We start from the raw sequence: 21,042 nt of genomic DNA on the forward strand, positions 1-21,042 counted from the left end.
TGTCATGCACCTTAACAGAACAGGAGCTGTGCCTGAGGATCAGAGGGTTGCTACTGTGGTGCCTATCTTTAAAAAGAGAGTAAAACTCACCCTGGGAGTTATAGAGTGGGGAGGCTCACTTCTGTAGGGAGAAAATTAGTTGATAGTAAAATCATTAAAGGCACATTAATAAACTGCATGGATGAATCTACACTAAAAATCACAGGATTTACCATCCTCAATCAGACCATTTGCCCATCTAGGTTGGTGTCCTGCCTTTGACAGTGATCTCAATCTTCCAAAGAAAATCAATCCCTTACATAATATATCTGGCCAACTATGGATGTGGAGGAAGGGGAAATTACTTCCTGCCCTCTGCAGGCGATCCAGTCACACCCTAGAAAAGGAGATTAGGTATCCTTTTAATGATCTTTCCTGATATCATTAGTATTCATGAAATTATCCAGCCCATTTTACAGCAACTGCCAATTATTCAACACTTGATGAGCTGTCACAGTGAATCCCATCAGGATGACTATGTACTTCAGCAAGTAGTAGCTTCTCATTGCTCTACATTGGCTGGTTCAGTAGCTGATGCTCCTGCTGCTTCTGGGGGGAAGGGAAACCAACTATCTGCCCCTCTCCCCTGCCAAGAGTAATGGATTGGTACTCACAAAAAAATCCAGGGCAGTCCACCTATACCCTACTGAGGGCTCAAGGCATGACCCAATCAATTTAGGCCCCCTCAGCCTTTCCCTTCTGAGGACACAGGGTGTAAGGCACCTATCCTTACTTATGGGGCTCTGGAAGAAACCGGGTCAATTTAAGTACCTGCCCTTTCCCTCGGGGCTCAGGGCTTTACAGGTCTGCAGGACCTTTTCCTAGTGAGGGAGCCTTACACAGCTGTGCTCTAAACATCTATTTATTAGCAACACTCAGAATACATATACCAACCAAATCTCTTATGCTCACCACTCCCAATATACAGACAAAATTCACCTGATGGCCAGTCAGGATCCTCTCCTCTGGGGTTCCAGCAATGCCTCTGCACATTACAGTTGTGCAGAGGGGTCAGAGTTCTAGCAGCTTGATGTTAAATTCCAATCCGGAGATGGTTCCCAAAGAGCATTTTTTTTTATTACATCATACAGGTAAAACTAGCTACCTCCTTTAACTTTACTAAACCTATCACATTATTCAGTACCCCTAGGTAACAAAATTTAACCAATCACACACTGGCACCTACATTTTCTCCTCCCTCCTCAAGTCTTTTTATATTTTATCTCTCATGCCCAAATTGTAACTTATGACCTTCTTTGTTTGTGCAGATGGGCAGCATAAATTCACTGGTCAGAGCTTATCTTATCTATTTTACCAACTCTTGGGGTCTTTCTGTTTCCTCCCTGAACTTCCCAGACTTGGGTGTCTCTACTTTACAACCGTTGGTGTTATAACTCTTGTTAGGGGCATTCCTGAGTTGGGGGCACCTTAGCAGCAGTGGAGCATTTTTCCCCCTTACTTTTAGTGGTGAAATCCCGGAGTTTCACCCAAAGCTGGTTTAGTACGGGGTGAGTTAAATCGCAGGCCTACAGTATAACAAACTGCATGTTTCCATGTCTTTGAGTTTCCTGTCTCCTACTAAACAGTAGGGCATGTAGGAAATGAAAAGGCAATTTGTTTGTTAATGCAAATTCATTATTATTTTCTGTAAAGTTTGTTGCAAAACCTTGTGTTGTGTAATCTATGCAATAACGTGGGCAGATATATTCATCTGATCATTTCTGGAGAAGTAACACTAAGACAGATTTTTTTTTTTGTAAACAAAGTAAAAAATTTCCTCAGTCTGACACATACAGGGCCTTTTGATTTGCTGTCCAGGTAAGTAAGATTCCAAAGGCCTCTATTTGCTCTCGCACCAGTATAAATCCCGAATAACTTCATGGAAGTCAAAGGAGTTACAATGATGTAAGTGAGTTAGTGAGAGGCGAGTCAAGTGCTAAAATTCATCTTGGTTTTAGTGTTAGCATTATCCTAAACTCTGCTCTGTGCCTTTTACCTGATTATAGAAAACCTCATGTTATTCTGGAGCAAGCTGTAGTGACAGAAACCATACATAGCCATAAAGCTGGCATTACCCAGTAGACAGTTTCAAAAATAAGTTCCCATTATCTCATTCTTGCTTGTCACTAGCAAAATCTGGAGTATGTGTAAGTAAATATCCTAAAAGGAGCTGGGATGAAAGACAAAGCCTTTGTGTATGCCTTGAAACAACCATTCCTGGAGCACCTTCCACTTCTACTCCTGCTAGTTCAGAGAGCTTTTTAGTGCATTATGGCATAGGCACCGACTTCCCCTCTGTTCGGTGGATGCTCGACGCCCCCCACCCAAGCCTCCCAGTCCCACCTCTTCCCACCCCTGCACCGCCCTCACCCCACACCACCCCTTCCCTAAAGACCTCGCCCCTTTTCCGCCTCCTCCTCTGAGCATGCCCTGTCCCTGCTCCTCCCCCTCCCTCCGGGAAAGTCCTAAGTGCAGCCAAATAGCTGTTAGGCGGCAGGGGATGGGGGGGAGGAAGCGGAGGAGCGGGAACTCAGCGTGCTTGGGAGTGGGGGAGGAGGCAGCGAGGTGGGGGCAGGGGGAGTTTGGCTGCCTGTGGGTGCAGAGCACCTCTAATTTTTCCCCATGGGTGCTCCAGCCCTGGAGCACCCTCGGAGTCGGCGCCTATGCATTCCGGTATTGTTTACAGCAAAATCCAGAGGTAAATCAAATTCTGCATGTAAAGATTCCATAGTCATTTGCTTGTGCCTGACACTGCTCATGAGACAGATTCAGTTCATGGTTTGCTGGGCAGAAAAACTGTAAGGAAGCTATTATCTACAATTATGTGGAATTAAAACAGTTTTTTAGATAAACTTAAATACGAAGAGAAACTTCTGTGTGCTGATGAAGAAACAGGGCTTTAGAAAGTCATCACCAGTATAATGTTTTTCTTTTTAGCCACTGTTTATAGTGTTCTCATCTCAGACTACATTTTTCTCTGGTCAATTTTGTCCTTTTTTATTTACCAAATACTGATTTGCCCCCCTCCCATATTCTGTGTTTTGAAGTAAGTTAAAACATTTGCATACCAGTAACCTCAGTTTATCTAGCACTTTGTGATTAGGGGCAAATCTGACATGCTCAGAATTGCACTTAACCAACTCACTCTTCACCCTGCCCCTTTCCTTACCATAGCAGCATAGAGGGATTATGCCTCAGGCTATCTTACTTAGCCTTGCTCACACTTTGTCTGGAGCACAACGGTCTTTTTCTGCCCTAATGTGCCCTTTGTAAGGATCAAGGCCAAAATGCAATTTAATGGGCATGCCAACAGTGGCTCTGTTGAATAATGAAGGGCTGATGTTTTAAAATAAAGCTATTTGGGAATCATAAAATTGTTCTATTTCATTTAATTAACAGGATAGGTGAGAAATTTTAGGTTTCTTTTCATTTCATGTCATATTTCAGGGTTAAGTGTCGAACTGGTGTGTATATAAACAGGGAAAAGGGCACCACATTTGCAATTGAACATTAAGGAAGTGTCAATCTTGGAATGTACTAAATGTTGCTTTTACAAAATATCTCCAGCCACCACAGTTGGTGATGAAGGTTATTTCTAAGATTATATGGGAGATCCTCATCTACCATTTGTTGGCCTTTCATATTGCTCATTATGAGTGCAAGTCTCTTCCCTGGATGCAATAAACATATGAGTGTTTTTAGTGCTGTTGGCAAGGAGTTTACGAGATGAACTTGTCAAGAGCTTCTGAGGTGGAATTTCCATTTAAGGAAGGAAATTGCCTGAATCACATTTTGCTAAATCTATCCCATATTTGCATGTTTTTATTTTAAGACACAGCTCTGAGCAGGGGACATTCTGTGCGCCATCCTGGCCCGGAAGGAGCTCCAGGAGGCCACTGTGTTTTAGTAAGTTCTTGGGAAGCACAGCAGCTGTGCCACCCCTTAAGGAGTGCACGGGGGTATGTGGCATAGCAGGGCAGCCTTCCTACCCATTGTGGGGTGGCCTGCACCTTCAGGACTGCTAGCAGGAAAACAAGGAATTTCTTGGAGAGTCTTTCCTAATCGTATAGATATTCCAAGTCTGTCTATTTTCCTTATTTCCAATCATAACCAGAAAAAAGATAAATATGGCAGTAAACACAAAGGCATTGGTAGGAGATTTCTACAATACAGGTGAGAATCCCCTTTCCACTGCTGTTTCTTAGCAACAATTACAACAACAAAAAAGCCAGGACTCTTTCCAGTACTTCGATGTTGCTGTATTTCAAACACTTTTGTCTTACAGAGAGGTTGTTACTTTTAACCACTTCCTGGAAGAGGCAGCTGAGAAAGAGGTCCATGGGAAAGCCAGGCTCCAACACTTCATTGAGAATCTATTGCAGCGGGTTGATCTGGCAGAAAGACAACTAGAATATTATCAAAATCAGCAGATAATGTGCAATTACAATGATGTAAATGAACATATGGTAAGCACACAAGACTGTCATCTAATGTAAATGTTCTCAAACTGTGGGTCAGGACGCCAAAGTAGGTCACAACCCTGTTTTAATGGGGTCACCAGGGCTGGTGTTAGACTTGTGGGACCTGGAGCCAAAGCTCAAACGTCACCGCTTGCGGCCGAAATCAAACCAAAGGCTTCACCCCTGGGCAGCGGTGGGGCTCAGGTTACAGCATAATCTCCCCCCCACACCGCCGCCGCTGCCCAAAATGTATTTTTGGGCAAATTTACTATTTGTGGAAAAAAGTCACTTATCTCTACCTAGCAGTGAAAAACTCACCTATGACTTGGGCTGATGTATCCATAAATGTAGCTGTGCTGTGCATATATGTATGGAGAGAATTAAGAATTTCACTTTTTTTTTTTTTTTTTTAAGATTTCAATGCCATGCAGTGGTGTGGCTGGGGGAGCAACACATACAGAAGCTCAGTTGATCCGAACCCCATTCTTTCCCTACCACTCAGCCAGACTGCATTTTCTTTTCAGTAAATGATGGCAATCTTAGAGAAGAGTGGAAAAGGACTGCAGTAGCCAAAGATGGGAAGGAGAAAGTGAGGAATAATGAAGTGTCCATCTGCCTTTTTGCTAAAAGGTCTTGTCTTTGGGACAAATAGCCGATATATTTTTTTCCATTAATAACCACTACTATTACTTTGAGTCAGTAATTTCCCTCTAATATATTACATTTGTGTGGCAAACTTCATCCACAAGAATTCCAAAGGCCTTTTGACACTTAAATGGATACAGAGTACAAACTGTACCTAGAATAGACTTCATCCATCGTGGAAATGCAGTCACGTTAGGTGAAAAAAGCAACTACTGGTTGACTGCACACAGTGCTTAACAGCAGTTTAAGGGTAGAAAGCAAAGGTCACCTTAACTTGACATAGTAAATACTGAAATAACATAATAGAGTAGAAATTTGGTATGGAAATCAAGGCTGATATCTCAAAAAGTGCTGTGAGATCTTTCAAGAGGACTATGGGTAAGAACCTTTGTTTTAAATTGCATCTGAAAGAGTACTCCCAATAGCAGAGTGCCTTTTAACAGCATACTGAGCCATTGTCTCATGGGGGGAGCACTGCCTTCTGAATCAGCTGCACTACCAAACGCTGACCATCCTGACCTTCCTGAGCTCACAAAGTTACCACAGAAACCAACATGGTGTGACTACAGGCATGCTCAGCCTAATAGGCTGAAAAGACAATGGAAATCAGATCAGAACTCCAAGAGAAAAATTTACAAAAAATACAGGGGTAGGGGAAGGATTTACTGGACCAATAATTATTTTTAAATGCTGAATTTGGGAGACAAATTTATTTCAGGATCAAACTTTCAGCTGTGGGCACTAGTTTTTTGTGAATATATTAGACAATTAGAAATCTAAACACCCACTACAAATGTGCTAATAGTTGTACAGGAGACACAAAATTTATTGTGTAAGTTTACAAGTTGTGTCAACAGTAAATGCCTTCAAAGTCATTTGTCCTCTTGATTCTAAGAGCATTATTTTCTTTTTGAAACCTGTCCAAAAGTTGTTACTATCTGATGGCTTTTGGCCGTAGCTGGTGTCCTAAGTGAAATGATTATTTGGTGTCTTAGTCCACTTCTCAGTGAAGAACAGTGATTAGTGACAGGTTTCAGAGGGGTAGCCGTGTTAGTCTGTATCAGTAAAAACAACGAGGAGTCCTTGTGACACCTTAGAGGCTAACAATTTTATTTGGGCATAAGCTTTTGTGGGATGTAACCCACTGCATCAGATGCATGGAGTGAAAAATACAGTAAGCAGGTATAAATATAGAGCATATGAAAAGATGGGAGTTGTCTTACCAAGTTGTGGGTCAGTGCTAATTGGGCCACATCCATCCTAACTGAATTGGCCTCTTCTCAACAGTTGACAGGAAGGGGTGAATATCAACAGAGGGAAAATTAGACCCTACTACAGAATAGACACCTTGGGGAGTTCCAGCCTGGCTGTCTGGAGCACACCTGAGGTGGCTCTTACTGTGCCAGAGGCTGACAGGCCTTAGTTGGTCCTGGGATTGGGGGTGGGGAGAGAAAAAGGGGTATAAAGCTACCGTTATGCCCCTGCCCCCTCAAGTGAATGCTAGCTGAGAATCAAGCTTAGAGATTTTTAGTTGTTTTTGTAGAATAAATATGATTTGGCAAAATTAAAGGTTGTGAGGGAAAATGTATTTAATCCAGTTTAATGGGGAATGATGTCTTATTAATTATCTTGAACACAATAATTACTTCTCATTGTATCTACACTGTATAATCAAATGTGAAGTACCTACAGTCAGCCCTTGCTATTCTTCTTTAGCAATTTACTTTGATTATAGTCACAAAAAAAAATTGTAAATACCTGCTGGTAAATGAACTAACAATGCATACATAATTACAAGATTTAAGATTATTTATTAAGTTGGAAGAGTTGTTAGTAGGAAAAGAAACTTAAAGAAAAAATTCTTTGTTTAAAATGTTCCTAGTCGTGAAAGAAGGGAAAGGTGGAAATATGATTCTGCATACTGAATATACAGAATTGTTTTTGTAACTAGAATAGTTTAAAAATATTCCATTATTGCACTTCAATCATTTAAAATTTGGCTTTAAATTTTAAATGAGTTAAAAATATGAGCAACTGGACTAAAAATATACAGCTGGAAGATAATTTCATAGCCTTTGATTGCATGGCCTCAAAATGAGAAAACAACAGTGGCTTAACTGGAGAGATAAGATGGGTGAGGTAATATCTTTTATTGAACCAACTTCTGTTGGTGAGAGAGAAGCTTTCAAGCCACATGGAGCTCTGCTTCAGGTTTGCAAATTACACCTATCGTTGCAGTGTACACATAACTAAATATGTGAGCAGATCAGAACTCACCAGATGACCCAAAATACGGGCTTTGCATTTAAAAAGAAATCCCTTTATCTGTTTTCAAACAAACTGTTGCTAAGCTATGACAAACCTCTTCAAAGTCTCTGGGATCTGAATTACTACTTATTTTCTTCCACTACAAATACTGGGCTACATGCTAACAATATTTAGAATTTAGTGCGTAGGGGTTCGGAAGCACTGCAAGTTTGCACCTGTTGAATTTCATAACTTTGAGGAAGACAAAACGAAGCTTTCTTCTATCCCCTCAACCCCTAGAACAGGCAGTGAGTTCTACCTCTTAAACATACTGATGTCCTGAAATCTGTGTAGATCTAGGGGTGCCCCAACTGAGATTAAAGTTAAAACACATGTGTAGATCTTTGCAGGATCAGGGCCTTAGATACACATTGGTTTTTGTAGATATAAAATGATTTAAATGACAGAAGACCACTGTACATAGGCGGCATATGAGTTTTTCGTTTGGGAAGGCTACACTCAGGAGCGCCAGAAGCTCCCTAGAAGTGGGGGAGCCCCCACGGGTGCCCTGACAGTGTCCCCTGCTTCCCCGCTCTGCCCTCTTCCTGAGGCCCCATCCCTGCTGCTCACTCCTCTCTGCCCCCCCCACCACCTGTCAATCGCCCTTAAGTCAGGAAATAAGTGGGAAGGCTTTTGTATGTCATTTCATTTTGCTATTATCTTCATTTATCTATATGACCTCCCATTTTTTTCCTGCCTTCCGGCCGAGTGACAAACTGGAGGGGGCGAAAAGGAGCGAGCAGCAGGCAGGGCCTCAGGAGAAGAGGAGGAGCCGGGGAGGGAAGGGGTGGAGCAGCACAGAGCAGCACCCCTCCACACACTGCTGCCACTTCTAGGGAGCTCCTAAGGCAAAAAGGTGGCAGGCAGGCATGCCTCCAAGGGGAGGTGATCCACCTCCATCATTTGCCCCTACATGGCCAATCTTTTTTATTTTAGGGAGACTTAGCCTCCCCAAGCCTCTTATATGTGCCACTCACGCCACTGTGATATTTGCTCATAATATGAACATTTTTCTGTTTTTTTTTCCAGTTTACAGACCTCTCATCAAATAAGAAACCCAGATGCCTGTATGTATGTCATTTCATTTTTCTATCATTTAAACATGCTTACATTTTTGCGTATGCTGTATAACCCTGATCCTAAGTCCATTACATGGGACTTCCATGGGCTTTGGAGCAGGTCCTATATTTGATGATATATATGCATTTTGCATAATAAAGGAAAAACAGGTGTTTTGCTAAATTAAAAATAAAATATAATTTTATTCAAGAAAAAATAGAATCCTTTTGTGCCAATACATTACTGCTTCCTGTTTGACCGTATGAGGTTTTTGCAAAGTTTGAATCTACTAAATGAACACATACTAAGTTTCAGATACAAATGTCTTTAACATTCTGTCATGGCCATTCTTGAATACCATATGTGGGAGATTTATACTTGCCATTGTCAGATTTTTTAAAGGGGACACAACTTAAAAATACCATATTATAAACAAACAAATGTCCTGACCTACAGTATGACTAAAACAGCTTCAATTTTTAAAATCAAATTTAAAAATGCAACTTGTCACTTTGTTTATTTTTTAATTTCTTAGCTTGGACAATGGAAATTATTGGAATCAGTTTCACTTTTGCTGATAGGGTAGGAATTATTAATAACAGTGCAGGAGTTGGTGATTTTTGTGTTTGTTTTTTTACAATTTATTCCATTAGAAATTTTTTTTAAAAAATCATGAAACATTTCTTTACTAACCCAGTAGAAACAAGCTTTTTTCCAAAAACTTAAACTTTGGCCTATACTTGAGCTGACAGTGTCTCTAAATTTCAGACCCCTATCACTGTTTATATGAATGGAAGGAGTGGGAGAGTGTGTGAAATGAAACATGATGTGACAAATTCACCTAAGTGGGTATAACTCCACTAGAGACAATGGAGTTGCACCCACTTATGTCGACATTGTAGAAATAAGATATATCAGGCCAAGTTCAATCAAACGTATGTATTGAAATCAGATGTGGGTAAGTGACATGGACATGGATAATTGCGGGGGTTGGTAACAGCGTATACAAGCCACCGGTTTAAAGCAGCACAGTTTAGTAGAATCCAGTAGTTGATACCATCTGCTGGGATTTCAGTGGCCTATATGAAATAACTTGCAGGTCTCCATCCAGCCACTGGTAAACAGTTGTCCTTACGAAAAACACCATTAGAACGGGCACTAATTAGCACCCCAGCAATCTCAGCAGATACACCAAGGACTGAATCAGCAGATGGACTGAAATTACCTGCTGCTTTATAGAGATAGTTACCACAAACAGAGCTGAGGCAGTATGGGGAAGCTTCTGTTGCTGCTATGCCTGTTCTGTGGATGAAGAGATAACGTCAGTTTCCATAACTGTCAAGCCAGCTGGTTTTGAGATCACATTACAAATTAAGTTAAAGGTTAAAGAGTTAAGCAAGCATTATATGCATCAGCTGATTTCACATATTGTACCTCTATAGTTTACTTTCCGTAACACAAATATATTGGCAATTTGATGAAGCTTCAACTTAAAGAGAATTTTCCTACAGTATTTTTATTTTTAAAAAGTAGCATTGTGGGTCACTGGTTGTTCAAGCAAGAGAACCAGGTTTGAGTCCCACCAACACTCTGGGAGGAGAATCCTCAGTTGGTATAAGCAGTTATAGACCCACTGGGCCTATAACACTTCACATCAGTGTCCTACCGCCTTATGTCAGAATGTACTAATAATTAGAGGTGAAACAGAGGATAGGACAATTGTCAGAGCCAACTGTCAAAAGGTGTCAAATGCATCTATTCTGTAATAACTCAGTAACTCTCACTGTACACTATCTCATCATCTAGCAACATAGACTAGTTCATAACCGGTTCGTGTGATCTTTTACCATTATGATCTGTTTTAATAATATAATAAGTATTTTTAAATACAATGAGGTTTTTTAAAGTTAATTTGCCTTCCACATGCACTGATGTTTATAACTATGAGGACTGTAAATCATTTGAGTCTGTAACGGTGTAGCACCCACTTCTCATGAGAGTCCCTTCTGGTCCAATGTGTCTGCAGTCATTAGCCAGTCCTGGCCCTGGTTTTGAGGCATGCCCCCAAGACTTCCTCACTGGAGGCACTGGTTTTACCTTCTCTGGTCTCTTCTGTCCCCAGCTTTCCAGATGGGCCTCTTAACAGTTCAGATACCCTTCCGGGGATTTATCACTGTCCAATTGTAGGCCACTGCCCCAATGGTCTGGGGCAGGGGGACCCAGGCTCACCCACTATATCTGATCCCAGCCACATGTCCTTTTAATGAAACTTCCTTCAGTTCCCTAGGCCACTTCCCCATGGTCTCAGCTTTCCCCAATGTTTCACCCTTAGCTCAGGATTTTTCTGCATTGAGGTCCAGCAGTCAGCCAAGTGTGCTTTCTTACTCCCTTCCCCAATCCCTGCCCACACTGAGCTGTCCATGGTACTACAGTTTCTTTTGGACAGCCAGCAGCACCATGTACACTCCTCTGGTTCCTGCAAGGAACTGACTGTTGTGTGCACTGCAGCTCCTTTTTATATGGCCCCCCTGGGCCCTGATAGGCTGCTCTCTGCAGCCTCCCCCCTGATTGGCTGCTTTCTGCGCAGTCTCTCCAGGCAGTTTGGAGGACTTTGTTCAATTGCTCCTTTCCTGGGAGGAGTGTGGCAGGACCCTGAGACCTCCAGCAGAGGGCCTCTGGGCCTAATCCACCCCATCACAGTGACATATTAATTTTGGTTGCAATTTTCAAAGTAGCCTAAGAGAATTAAGCACCCAAATGCTCTGTGACCAGCACCACCACTAACTCCAGCAGCAAAGCCCAAGCTGGTGTCGGTTGACATTAAGGGAACTATGCTAATTTACACCAGCTGAGGATCTGTCCCTGCTCTCCTCATTGGTTCTTCAGCTTCTCCTGAATGTCTCCCCTTTGCCTGCCAAAATCTGATAGCAACTTAACTTGCTGGGGGCAGCCACCTCTCATGTCCGTGCTGCTTGAGATTAAGGTTGGGGGGGGGATCTACATACCAAAAACTCTTTACCTTTCAGCACCTCTCCTTTGAGGTTATGGGGTTCTTTGTGTGGTTATCTTCATGAAATTACCTCTAAAGTAGTAATCTTAACAAAAACAAGAGTTAAGTTAAAGGAGAGAAAATGGAATTAAAAAAAACCTGTTTGCTAATTTATCTAAATTTGCACTTCTTATCACTTAAAGTAGCTAATGCAGTGTTGTTGTAGCCATGTCGGTCCCAGAATATTAGAGAGACAAGGTGAATGAAGTAATATATTTTATTGAACCAACTTCTGCTGGTGAAAGAGTCACGCTTTTGAGCCATACAGAGCTCTTCTTCAGGACTGGAAAAATGTATTCCTAGTGTCACAGCAAAATGCAGGGTGGAACAGATTGTTTAGCATAAGTAGTTAGCACATACTGTGGTCCTCCATGATCCCTTACGATATGTACTAACTACTAATGCCCTTTTCCACCTTGTATTTTGCTGTGAAGCTGGGAGTACCTTTCTCAGACCTGAAGCAGAGCTCCGTGTGGCTCAAAATCTTGCCTCTCTCACCAACAGAAGTTGGTCCAATAAAAGGCATTACCTTACCCACCTGGTCTCTTTAAACTAGCTAAGGCATTTTCAGTGTAGTTACAGAGGAAGCAGAAAAATAAATTGTTTTCAAGATGTAAACTATCTCCTCCCTTTGACTATTTTTGTCATCTTTCCTTGCTGATTAGATACTCTCCACTGTGAACAGAAATTTCTCTCTTATCAAGCCCTCCAGCTGGATCTGTTTGTATCCCAGACATATCACCTTAGATCCAAGCCTAGTTCCCTGCTTTCTAAATCAGGTTTCTTCAGCTACCTACACTCACAGTGGGGATTGGGTCACTGCTTTCTCCAGTAAATGGTCTATTAAAGGTACAAAGGCATTTGCTGATGCTTAATAGCAACCCAGAATAGCTTTCTAACAGGCAGATTGGCATTTTCCTCAATTCCAAGCCCCTCTTTTCTGTTGTTATAAACTGTGAATTAGAGACATAGGTCCGGTCTGTGTCACATTGCTATTTAATTTCTATGAGGTTTGGACACCTAACTCCCTTTAAAAATATCACCCTTGATTTATTTTATTTTGAAGAACATTACTGAGTACAGTAATAATGTGACTGAAATTATACATTGGGATAGGTCTATAATCTGCCTCCTCCTTGAGAACAAATGAATCAGCTTCACGATGTTATATTTGACAAATACAAACCGCCGTGTCTTTCAACATCAACCAGTTAATTGGTCCAACATACAGTTCCATGAATGCAATGTCTTAAAGCAACAGCCACAGTGACATCTGTAACAATTTTCTGTTCCTATGGACAAGATTTCACACTGGGCTACATTTGAAGGAAAAGATTATAGAAAATTTATTTGCCAGTAGTTTTCTGTACTCTTCCTGCTATTACTGAATCGTTTAAGTTGGACCCAAACCTCCAGTCATTCGCTGAGCAGAACTCTCACATTGAACAAAGTATTAGGCCATGCTACAGTGTCAAAATGTTTATTACTAGAGTTCTAAAATTGAAGTTCAAAAATAAAGACTATAGCCTGCAACATGGAACTCTGATTAAGTTGGCAATGCAGCTTGGAATTCTATGAATATGGGGTTTGAATTGCATGCATTTGACCAATTGCACCTTCTTCTAGAAAGGTCTATCAAATGTGCAGTACAGTTTAACATTCTGAAGTAGCTCTGGTCAAGTCAATTTACTTCAATAAAGTCACATTAGGCATGAACTAGGACAAACAAAAGAAGTGGAGGTTGGCTTGTTTTTAGGCTTAAATTCTTATTCTCTTCCCCACACCAATTACTTATTATTACTATTGATCCACACACCCCAAAAATTCAGAAATAAGGTTAACTCAACAAGCATGATTTAAAAACTAAAACTTCCTCAACTACTCAGCCAACCAGAGGCTTCAGACTTGAATTTGCAATACTGACTGTCAGCTTGTTTACAAATAAAAGGCAGATATCTGCCCACGGGGATCTGCCAGCACCACAGCAACCAAAGATCCAGCTGAGTTCCCACCACTGAGAAGTCACCAGAGTCCCACTCCCCTCTCTCCACTGCCACTATGGTATATGTCAATATTATTATTTAAAAATCAGGGTGAAATTCATCCATTGCAGAGGGCTAGCATGAGTCCTGTGCACCACTTAAGTCCTTTAAATCCCTTTAAGATGTCAAATTAGGGCATGTATGCCTTGTGCTAGCCAGCAGCACATGGACAAATTTCACTCTAAATGAACATGTACTAAAAGTGCATCCCAGGATACACATAGAGTGTTCCAGTAAGAAATAAATGCAAATGTCTATATTTCCTTGGAGTAAAGGGAAACTACTACATGCTCGTCTCAACTCTTACATAACGCTCTCCAAAGCAAAAGAACAATTTACAGTTATTCTAAAAATGCTATTTTACCGTGCAATACCCCCGGTAGCCGCAAGTGTTCAGCACCTTTAAAAATCAGACCATTTGCCACCTTTGCAAAATCTGACTTTTTTTTAAATTTCAGAAGCCGAGGAAATCAGCATGGTTCATATAATATACCTGATGCAAAACCGCATTCCCTTCAAAAAGGTACAATGTTCCTAAAGAAAAACAAGGATGACAAGAACAGCATCCAGCCAGTTACATTCTTCTATGAGCCTGTCGACTGCTCAAGAGAGCTATGGAGGCCACAGAAAAGAGGTGAACCAGTGAGTGCTGCCCGTAAGGTGAATTCAAAATCCAAGCAGGGTAAAAAGGGCAAATAGCTACAGTAACAGATTATATCATATAACAACACACAGGAGCTACTGGCACAAGGCTTCAACAAAACAGATATTGAATCATGTCTATTAGCTAAGCATTGTACATTTCCTATTCATTTGTTATGCCATAAAATATTAAATATAAATATATAATATATACAGTATGAAAGAATATTTTTATTATTTAGGAATTTTGTTTCTCTTTTGGGGTCTATAAGCGAAGTAACATTTATTTATGTCAGTTTACATTTGATTTTTCTATTTATTTAATGCTAGAGCCTATTGAAAATGATCCCAGTATCTTGCTGTATACTATTGTGGCCATATGTTTTATAACCAGAGATTTTAGTGGCACCATGTGGTTTACTAATCTAATTTCCATCTATGTCGTTGCGTCAGTTCAGAAGAATCCATTTAATTGGCATCCTGATACTCAGTCTTTGCGCTTAATTGGTGTGATTGCCAGGAAACATGTTCAATGACTAAACACTACATATACCAGGTTTCAGAGTAGCAGCCGTGTTAGTCTGTATTCGCAAAAAGAAAAGGAGTACTTGTGGCACCTTAGAGACTAACAAATTTATTTGAGCATAAGCTTTCGTGAGCTACACGAAAGCTTATGCTCAAATAAATTGGTTAGTCTCTAAGGTGCCACAAGTACTCCTTTTCTTTTTACATATACCAGCACACTTAGTTGTGAGAAGTGCATTTTAATGTAATCCTACAGTGCTGTCTTCAAAGCTGTTCATAGCAGCAGATTGGTATTTGCAATCCTGAATTTTCTCTATGCAGCCTTGCATGTTCATTTCATGCTCCTTCCCTGCTTTACTATGGCTGCTAAACAAATTGATTTTACCTAGGGCCAAATTCCAAGCTGGTGTAAATTGACACAGCTCAATTAACTTCAGTGTTTGCTTTGAAAATGCTATATGCTTTGTATTTTCAGTACTGTTACAACTCCTGCCATTGTTGATCAGCAGGAATTGAACTGGGGAGCTCAGGCCTACAATCAGAAGCTACTTTGTCCATGTCTACACTGCAGTTAGACACCTGCAGCTGGTCCATGGCAGCTGACTTGGGCTCACGCCAGGGCTCAGGCTGAGGGGCTGTTTAATTGCAATGTAAATGTTTGGACTCAGGCTACAGCCCGAGCTCTGGGACTCTCCCACTTCATAGGGTCTTAGAGCTCAGACTTCAGCCCAAGCCTAAACGTCTACACCTCAATTAAACAGCTCCTTAGCCCGAGCCAGGGTCAGCTGGCACAGACCAGCCTCCGGTGTCTAACTGCAGAGTAGACATACCCTTTGATTAACTCCATTACCAACTAGCAGTAGTAGTTTCTTTCCCTCCATGGATCAGCAGCTAGAGGGAAAGATAAGGTACACTATGTGCCAGCGTGTTCCACTGTATTATGTGTTTTAGGCAATTAATGAATATTTACCAGCACAGTGTGTTACATGATCCTCTCTTAATTGGGATGATAATTCAGGTCCCAATCCTGCAAATTTTCATCTGTATGAATACTCCTTTCACACACTAATACTTCCATTGATTTCAAATAAACACATATGAGTAAGGATGTTAGAAAGGATTGCAGGATTGGAACCTTAACTGGAATGTCTCTACTTCCACTGGTTTGTGCCAATTAAAAGGATTCTACTTGATCATCGTGTTCTTCAGAATTAATTGTGTGTGTATATTTTTGGTAGCATTAATCCTTATGACAAGTTTATAAATATTAGCATCCTGTTGAGATTACTGGCAAGAATTGTTTTCTCGAGAAGAAAATAAATAGCTGAGTCAAGTCTCTGTTTAATTTATTTTTTAAACACTCTTAACAGATGCAAATTGTCTTTGTGGAAGCTGTTTTTTAAAGTACATATATAAAGATGTGCAGAAAATGTTACTTGTTTTTTATAATTATGACTGTAAGCCTAACAGTGAGAAGAAGCATAAGAAAACATATCACCATGACTATTGCTGCAATAAACTCTAGATTTGCAATATATTTGATATAGAAGACTAATATGCTAAACTGCAGGAAACAACAAATGTCACACATTTTTCATTGTATGTAATTCCCAGAATGTATCATAGTGAAGAATGAAACGATGGAGTTCTCACTTTTATTTAAGATAATGTAAATGGAACTATCACGTGCGTGTTTAAACTTTCACAACACTGTTTCAACTGAAAGTCACAGTGTAAAAAAATTCAGGTATTTAAATTGTTGACATTTTAATATTTGTTTAGATATCTCATTGTCAAATTTATCATTTTGTCATGTTATATGTCATGTGCTGGTAAAAAAAAATTGTTAATTGTATTGCATGCTGATTTTTGTCCAGTAGTATCTGATGAGAACCATCTTGTGCAATCCATGCAGCCAAAAATTCTTTTAAACTTTTCTACTGCTTCCCACGTTATCAGCTTTCTTTGAAAAAAATTGCAGATCTCTTTATGAAGCTAATAAAGGGGGATGTTTAGAAAGGACTTAAGTAAAACCCATTAGCCCGTTTCTTTATTTAGTCAAGAGTAAAAGTCATTTTTTTATTTTTCAATACCTTGTCTACTTTTTTTGGATGATAAGTCACCAAAGTTAAGCACAACTATTCGTATGTCATGCATGAGAGGCTTATTTTATTATTTGTCGTCACTTGAAATCTTTACTATAAGTTGCGCTTTTAAAAAAAGAAAGTTGCATGTTCTTTAACTTTCTAAATCCTAAACTGGTAAAGACACCATTTGCTGACTCAATGCCAAACCAGTCAGTTGCAAAGAAATTGAAATATTCTGTAAGCCCCAGAAAAAAATTTTTAGAATATAAAAATTCTAATAACAAAGATGTATTTCTCAGTTATTGTGTTTATGAACTATGTAATAGTACAGTGCATGTTTGTGCAATGATGGCAGATAGGGGCACGAATACAAAAGAAAAATATCCGCCCCCACTCCCCCCCATGGCACTCTTCATTAGTTAGTTGCTTGTTACATAATGTGAGACAAGGTGGATAAGGTAGTATCTTTTATTGGACCAGCTCTGTGGGTGAAAGAGAGAAGCTTTTGAGAACAACTCTGAAGAAGAGCTCTGTGGAGCTCAAAAGCTTTTCTCTTTCACCAACAGAAGTTGGTCCAATAAAAGCTATTCCCTCATTTGCCTTGTCTCGCTCATATCCTGGGACCAGCACAGGTACACCACCACATTATATTAAGTGGCAGTTTACATAACTGTAAGTTTATTGGGCCCCAATCCTGCAAAGATGTACAAATGAATTTGAAACAAATGTCATGAAAATAAAATGCCTTTTTCTGAAAAGATTTAATTGCTTTTTGAGGAAGAAAACTTCCGTAGAAACAAAAGCTGTGGGAAGAAGTGGTATTAAGACATTGTAAAAGAAGATGAAAAACCTCGAAAGGATATCTTTGAGTCTGAATATTATTAATTAGTTACTCCGTAGGCCAAAATGGCTCCTGCATGGAAATACCTTGCAATTCTGTAAACATGTTTTTAAGTGAATATCTGATCTTCAGCTGAACATAATTGCTCCACCAACACTACAAAGTATCAATCATGTCCATTATTTTATGGCACAGATAATATTAATATTTAAAATAGCGGGAAAAAATCTATATATGTGTTAGGGGGCTTATTCCTTCACCCACTTACTTCCCTGGTCCTTCTCGCATGAACAGAGAGCAACAATACCCGAAGTCCAAAGGTACAAACAATTCGATGTTTACTGGGGTGAACTTCCAGCAAGTATGATTCCAGTTTCCTTCCTGAGTGTCCCCCTTCCCAGCTCTGACACCGTAGAGGCTTACCTGTGTCCCTGTTCCCATTTCTCCCTTTAGCAAAACATGATTCCAATTTCCCCACCCCCATTCCCTGTTCCCATTTCCCTCCCACACATCCACCCCTCCATTTCCTGATTGACTGCAGACTATATAGTAAAACTTGAATTCTGCTTAGCTATATCTTAACCAATAATTTTACTGCAATTTAACTAACCCATCCTAACATACTGTAACATGATTATGTAACCAATTATATCCCACCACCTTAATTAGTTTACACCCAGCAAAAATTAATTATACAGCAGACAGGAACAATCACAGAACCAGACAGAGATTATACAGACAAACAATAGCAAAGTGAAAAGGAGTACTTGTGGCACCTTAGAGACTAACCGATTTATTTGAGCATGAGCTTTCGTGATGCATCCGATGAAGTGAGCTGTAGCTCACGAAAGCTCATGCTCAAATAAATTGGTTAGTCTCTAAGGTGCCACAAGTACTCCTTTTCTTTTTGCGAATACAGACTAACAGGGCTGTTACTCTGAAACCTGTCAATAGCAAAGTGGGAACTATAATGACAAAACAATATAGAAGTGAAGATTTCACATCCCAGCTATTGATAAGTGAGTTCTTGCCAGACAGGATGCTATCAAACTAAGTCTCCTTTTACATTTTCTAGGCACTTCCCTTTCTCTGGAGGAGACAGGCATTATCAGGACAGGATTGTATTCTTAACAGCCCTAAAGCACCTTATTTCAATGTGACTAGGTTGGAATGTGAGGATGTGACCGGTCGCTTCCCAGCTTATGGCTGCCTCTGTTGCATAGGCAAAGGCCTTAGCCTAAGCACAGGGCCTCAGACTGTCACAGTAAGAGAAGGACCTTACACTGGCAGACAGTGATTTTGATTCTTTCTTTTATACCTCTATAACTAGCCAAGTGATAAGAATACACCTAAATTCTTAGAGTATAGGCCTTTACAGACAGGCCTGAATATCTATATCCTAACACTATGCAGTACATTTAATGTAACATTTTTTGTTTAGGTGCGGTTTTTTGCCTATTCTACATTTTGGAATGTAAAAATGTTCATTTAAAATTACAAAGCTTTTTCTTTTTAAAATTAAAATAGAAATACAAATATCTGAAGCCAAGAACTATTAGGCTGGTATCTTCAAAGGGGCGTAAGCAAGTTAGGAAGCTGAATCCAATGGAAAGTGAATAAGAGGTGGGTGCCTAGTTCCTTTTCCATTGCTTTGAAAATTGCAGCTTCAAGTCCTACATCTTCTACCCCTTTACAATGATTCAATGGATGTTGAAATCTCAAAACAGCGTCCACTCATTTAGACCTTATGAGTCAGCTTTTATCTTAAAACAAAATGTTCTAACAGCCTTGTAAAATTTCAGTGCTGGAAAATAGGAGACTCTAATGGAAATCCTGACAGACCCTTAATTACAGTAGCACAGAGAAGTACCACTGCCATTCTGATGTGCTCCTGCCAGTTGAAGAAATAGCCTGTTTTTAAAGCACTTGAAGGCATTTGATCCCTCATTATCTCAACAATACAGGGAATTTCAGGCTATTTGAGGCACTCTAAATAAGGTCTTTTGTTTCCAGAAGAGTTACTGGAAATATTCAAATATTCATATTCAAGGGAATGGGCACCAATAACAACATCAACTATGTCTACCAAATTACCACTTCTGCTGTTCCTAATAATGCACTACAATGGTAGTCAACTCCTTGAGCGAAATCCTGTCCCTTTATTCTGCATCACCAAATGGTTACTGCGGTTTCTTCTTGCATCATCCTACTGTTGATTATTTCCAGAGATCCTGTCTGAAGTGTTTGGAGTAGACTATTTTAGTGTTTTGTGTACAAGCAGTAGTTCACTTTATTCCAGAAGTGATTTTACTGGATAAAACGTTCAATAGACTCTTATAAATAGAACCTGGTGTTGTGAACAAAATGTCCATTCTCATTTCATTGCTAATGCCACATTCTATTTAGCTTCAATGTTTTGCAATTTGGTTCTTCCCTCTGGGATGTGAGATATAAACAAACAATGACCTTGAAATGCATTTGGTGGTTTGGCAAACTAATTTTATCTTTCTTGAAGCAGGCATAGTTTCAACATTGGCTTAAATGCTGTATAAAATAATTAGTAAAGACAGATACTTGATATTGTTTCAATGAAACTAGAATGTAAAGGTAGAAAGGGCTGTATAGAATTGACAAATGGAAATCAATACTCAACTTGTGTGAGGAGTAACTTTCAAAAAAGCAAATATAAACGCAATAAAAGCAAATAGGCCCACAAACAAATTCCAGACTATTTTGGTACTTTTGTTGATGAATTAAGTTCTCATTTTAAGCAGCAACGGCAGCAGAAACTTCAGGTGTTTATTTATGATGCATATTCCCAAAAGCAGTGCATTACAATTTCACTGCATGCTACGTGTTTTTAGCCCTCTCTGATGCTACATGTTGCCTGGGTCCCAAAATGTAACTCTAATTGGTAGCCAACCTGTCATGCTAATACCCTAAATCACTGTTTGAAAAGACAGCAGGGAGGCTAAGAATTAATTTCACAAAAGTAGATTTTAGGTCCAAATTTTTAAGGAAGTCCTCTGAGTTCCACACAACCATTTACAGGAGTCAAATGGGCAATTTTGTTTTTAGAATGTTGCCATAGTCTTCAATGGGCTTTGGCTCAGGCCAATAAATAGCTTTTAAAATCATATATTCTGGATTTGCTCTGTTATAGCTTCTCACACATAGCAGAACTGTTCTGAGTGGCATGTAACCTGGCTAATCTGTGGTACCTCCACTCATTTATGGTCAAGTTTTTCCTCACCGTGAGGACTTTTCATGTTGCTTTGCAGACAGTACTTAGTGATTCACAGTTTCAGAGCAAGATCCTGAAGGAATAAATGCAAGGTCTTCTCCG

General features: G+C 39.9%; 1 protein-coding gene across 3 annotated transcripts in view; it reads left to right on the top strand.

Annotated features, from left to right (window-relative positions):
* The window catches only part of ZNF365 (zinc finger protein 365), a 33,444-nt gene extending 19,025 nt beyond the window's left edge, over nucleotides 1–14,419 (top strand). For 2 of the 3 annotated variants that reach the window (XM_084633947.1, XM_084633948.1), the window contains exons 3-5: nucleotides 4,325–4,505; nucleotides 8,481–8,518; nucleotides 14,060–14,419. In XM_084633947.1, the coding sequence (XP_084490073.1) occupies nucleotides 4,325–4,505; nucleotides 8,481–8,518; nucleotides 14,060–14,300 (460 nt within the window). In that variant the 3' untranslated portion in view covers nucleotides 14,301–14,419. Of the gene's footprint in view, nucleotides 1–4,324; nucleotides 4,506–4,913; nucleotides 5,523–8,480; nucleotides 8,519–14,059 lie in introns of all 3 variants that reach the window. The other variant, XR_014712406.1, reaches the window with a different exon arrangement.
* Nucleotides 14,420–21,042: the final 6,623 nt, after the last annotated feature.

The sequence above is a fragment of the Lepidochelys olivacea genome (assembly GCF_965140295.1).
Source record: "Lepidochelys olivacea isolate rLepOli2 genome assembly, chromosome: 7".
NCBI classification, from domain to species: Eukaryota; Metazoa; Chordata; order Testudines; family Cheloniidae; genus Lepidochelys; species Lepidochelys olivacea.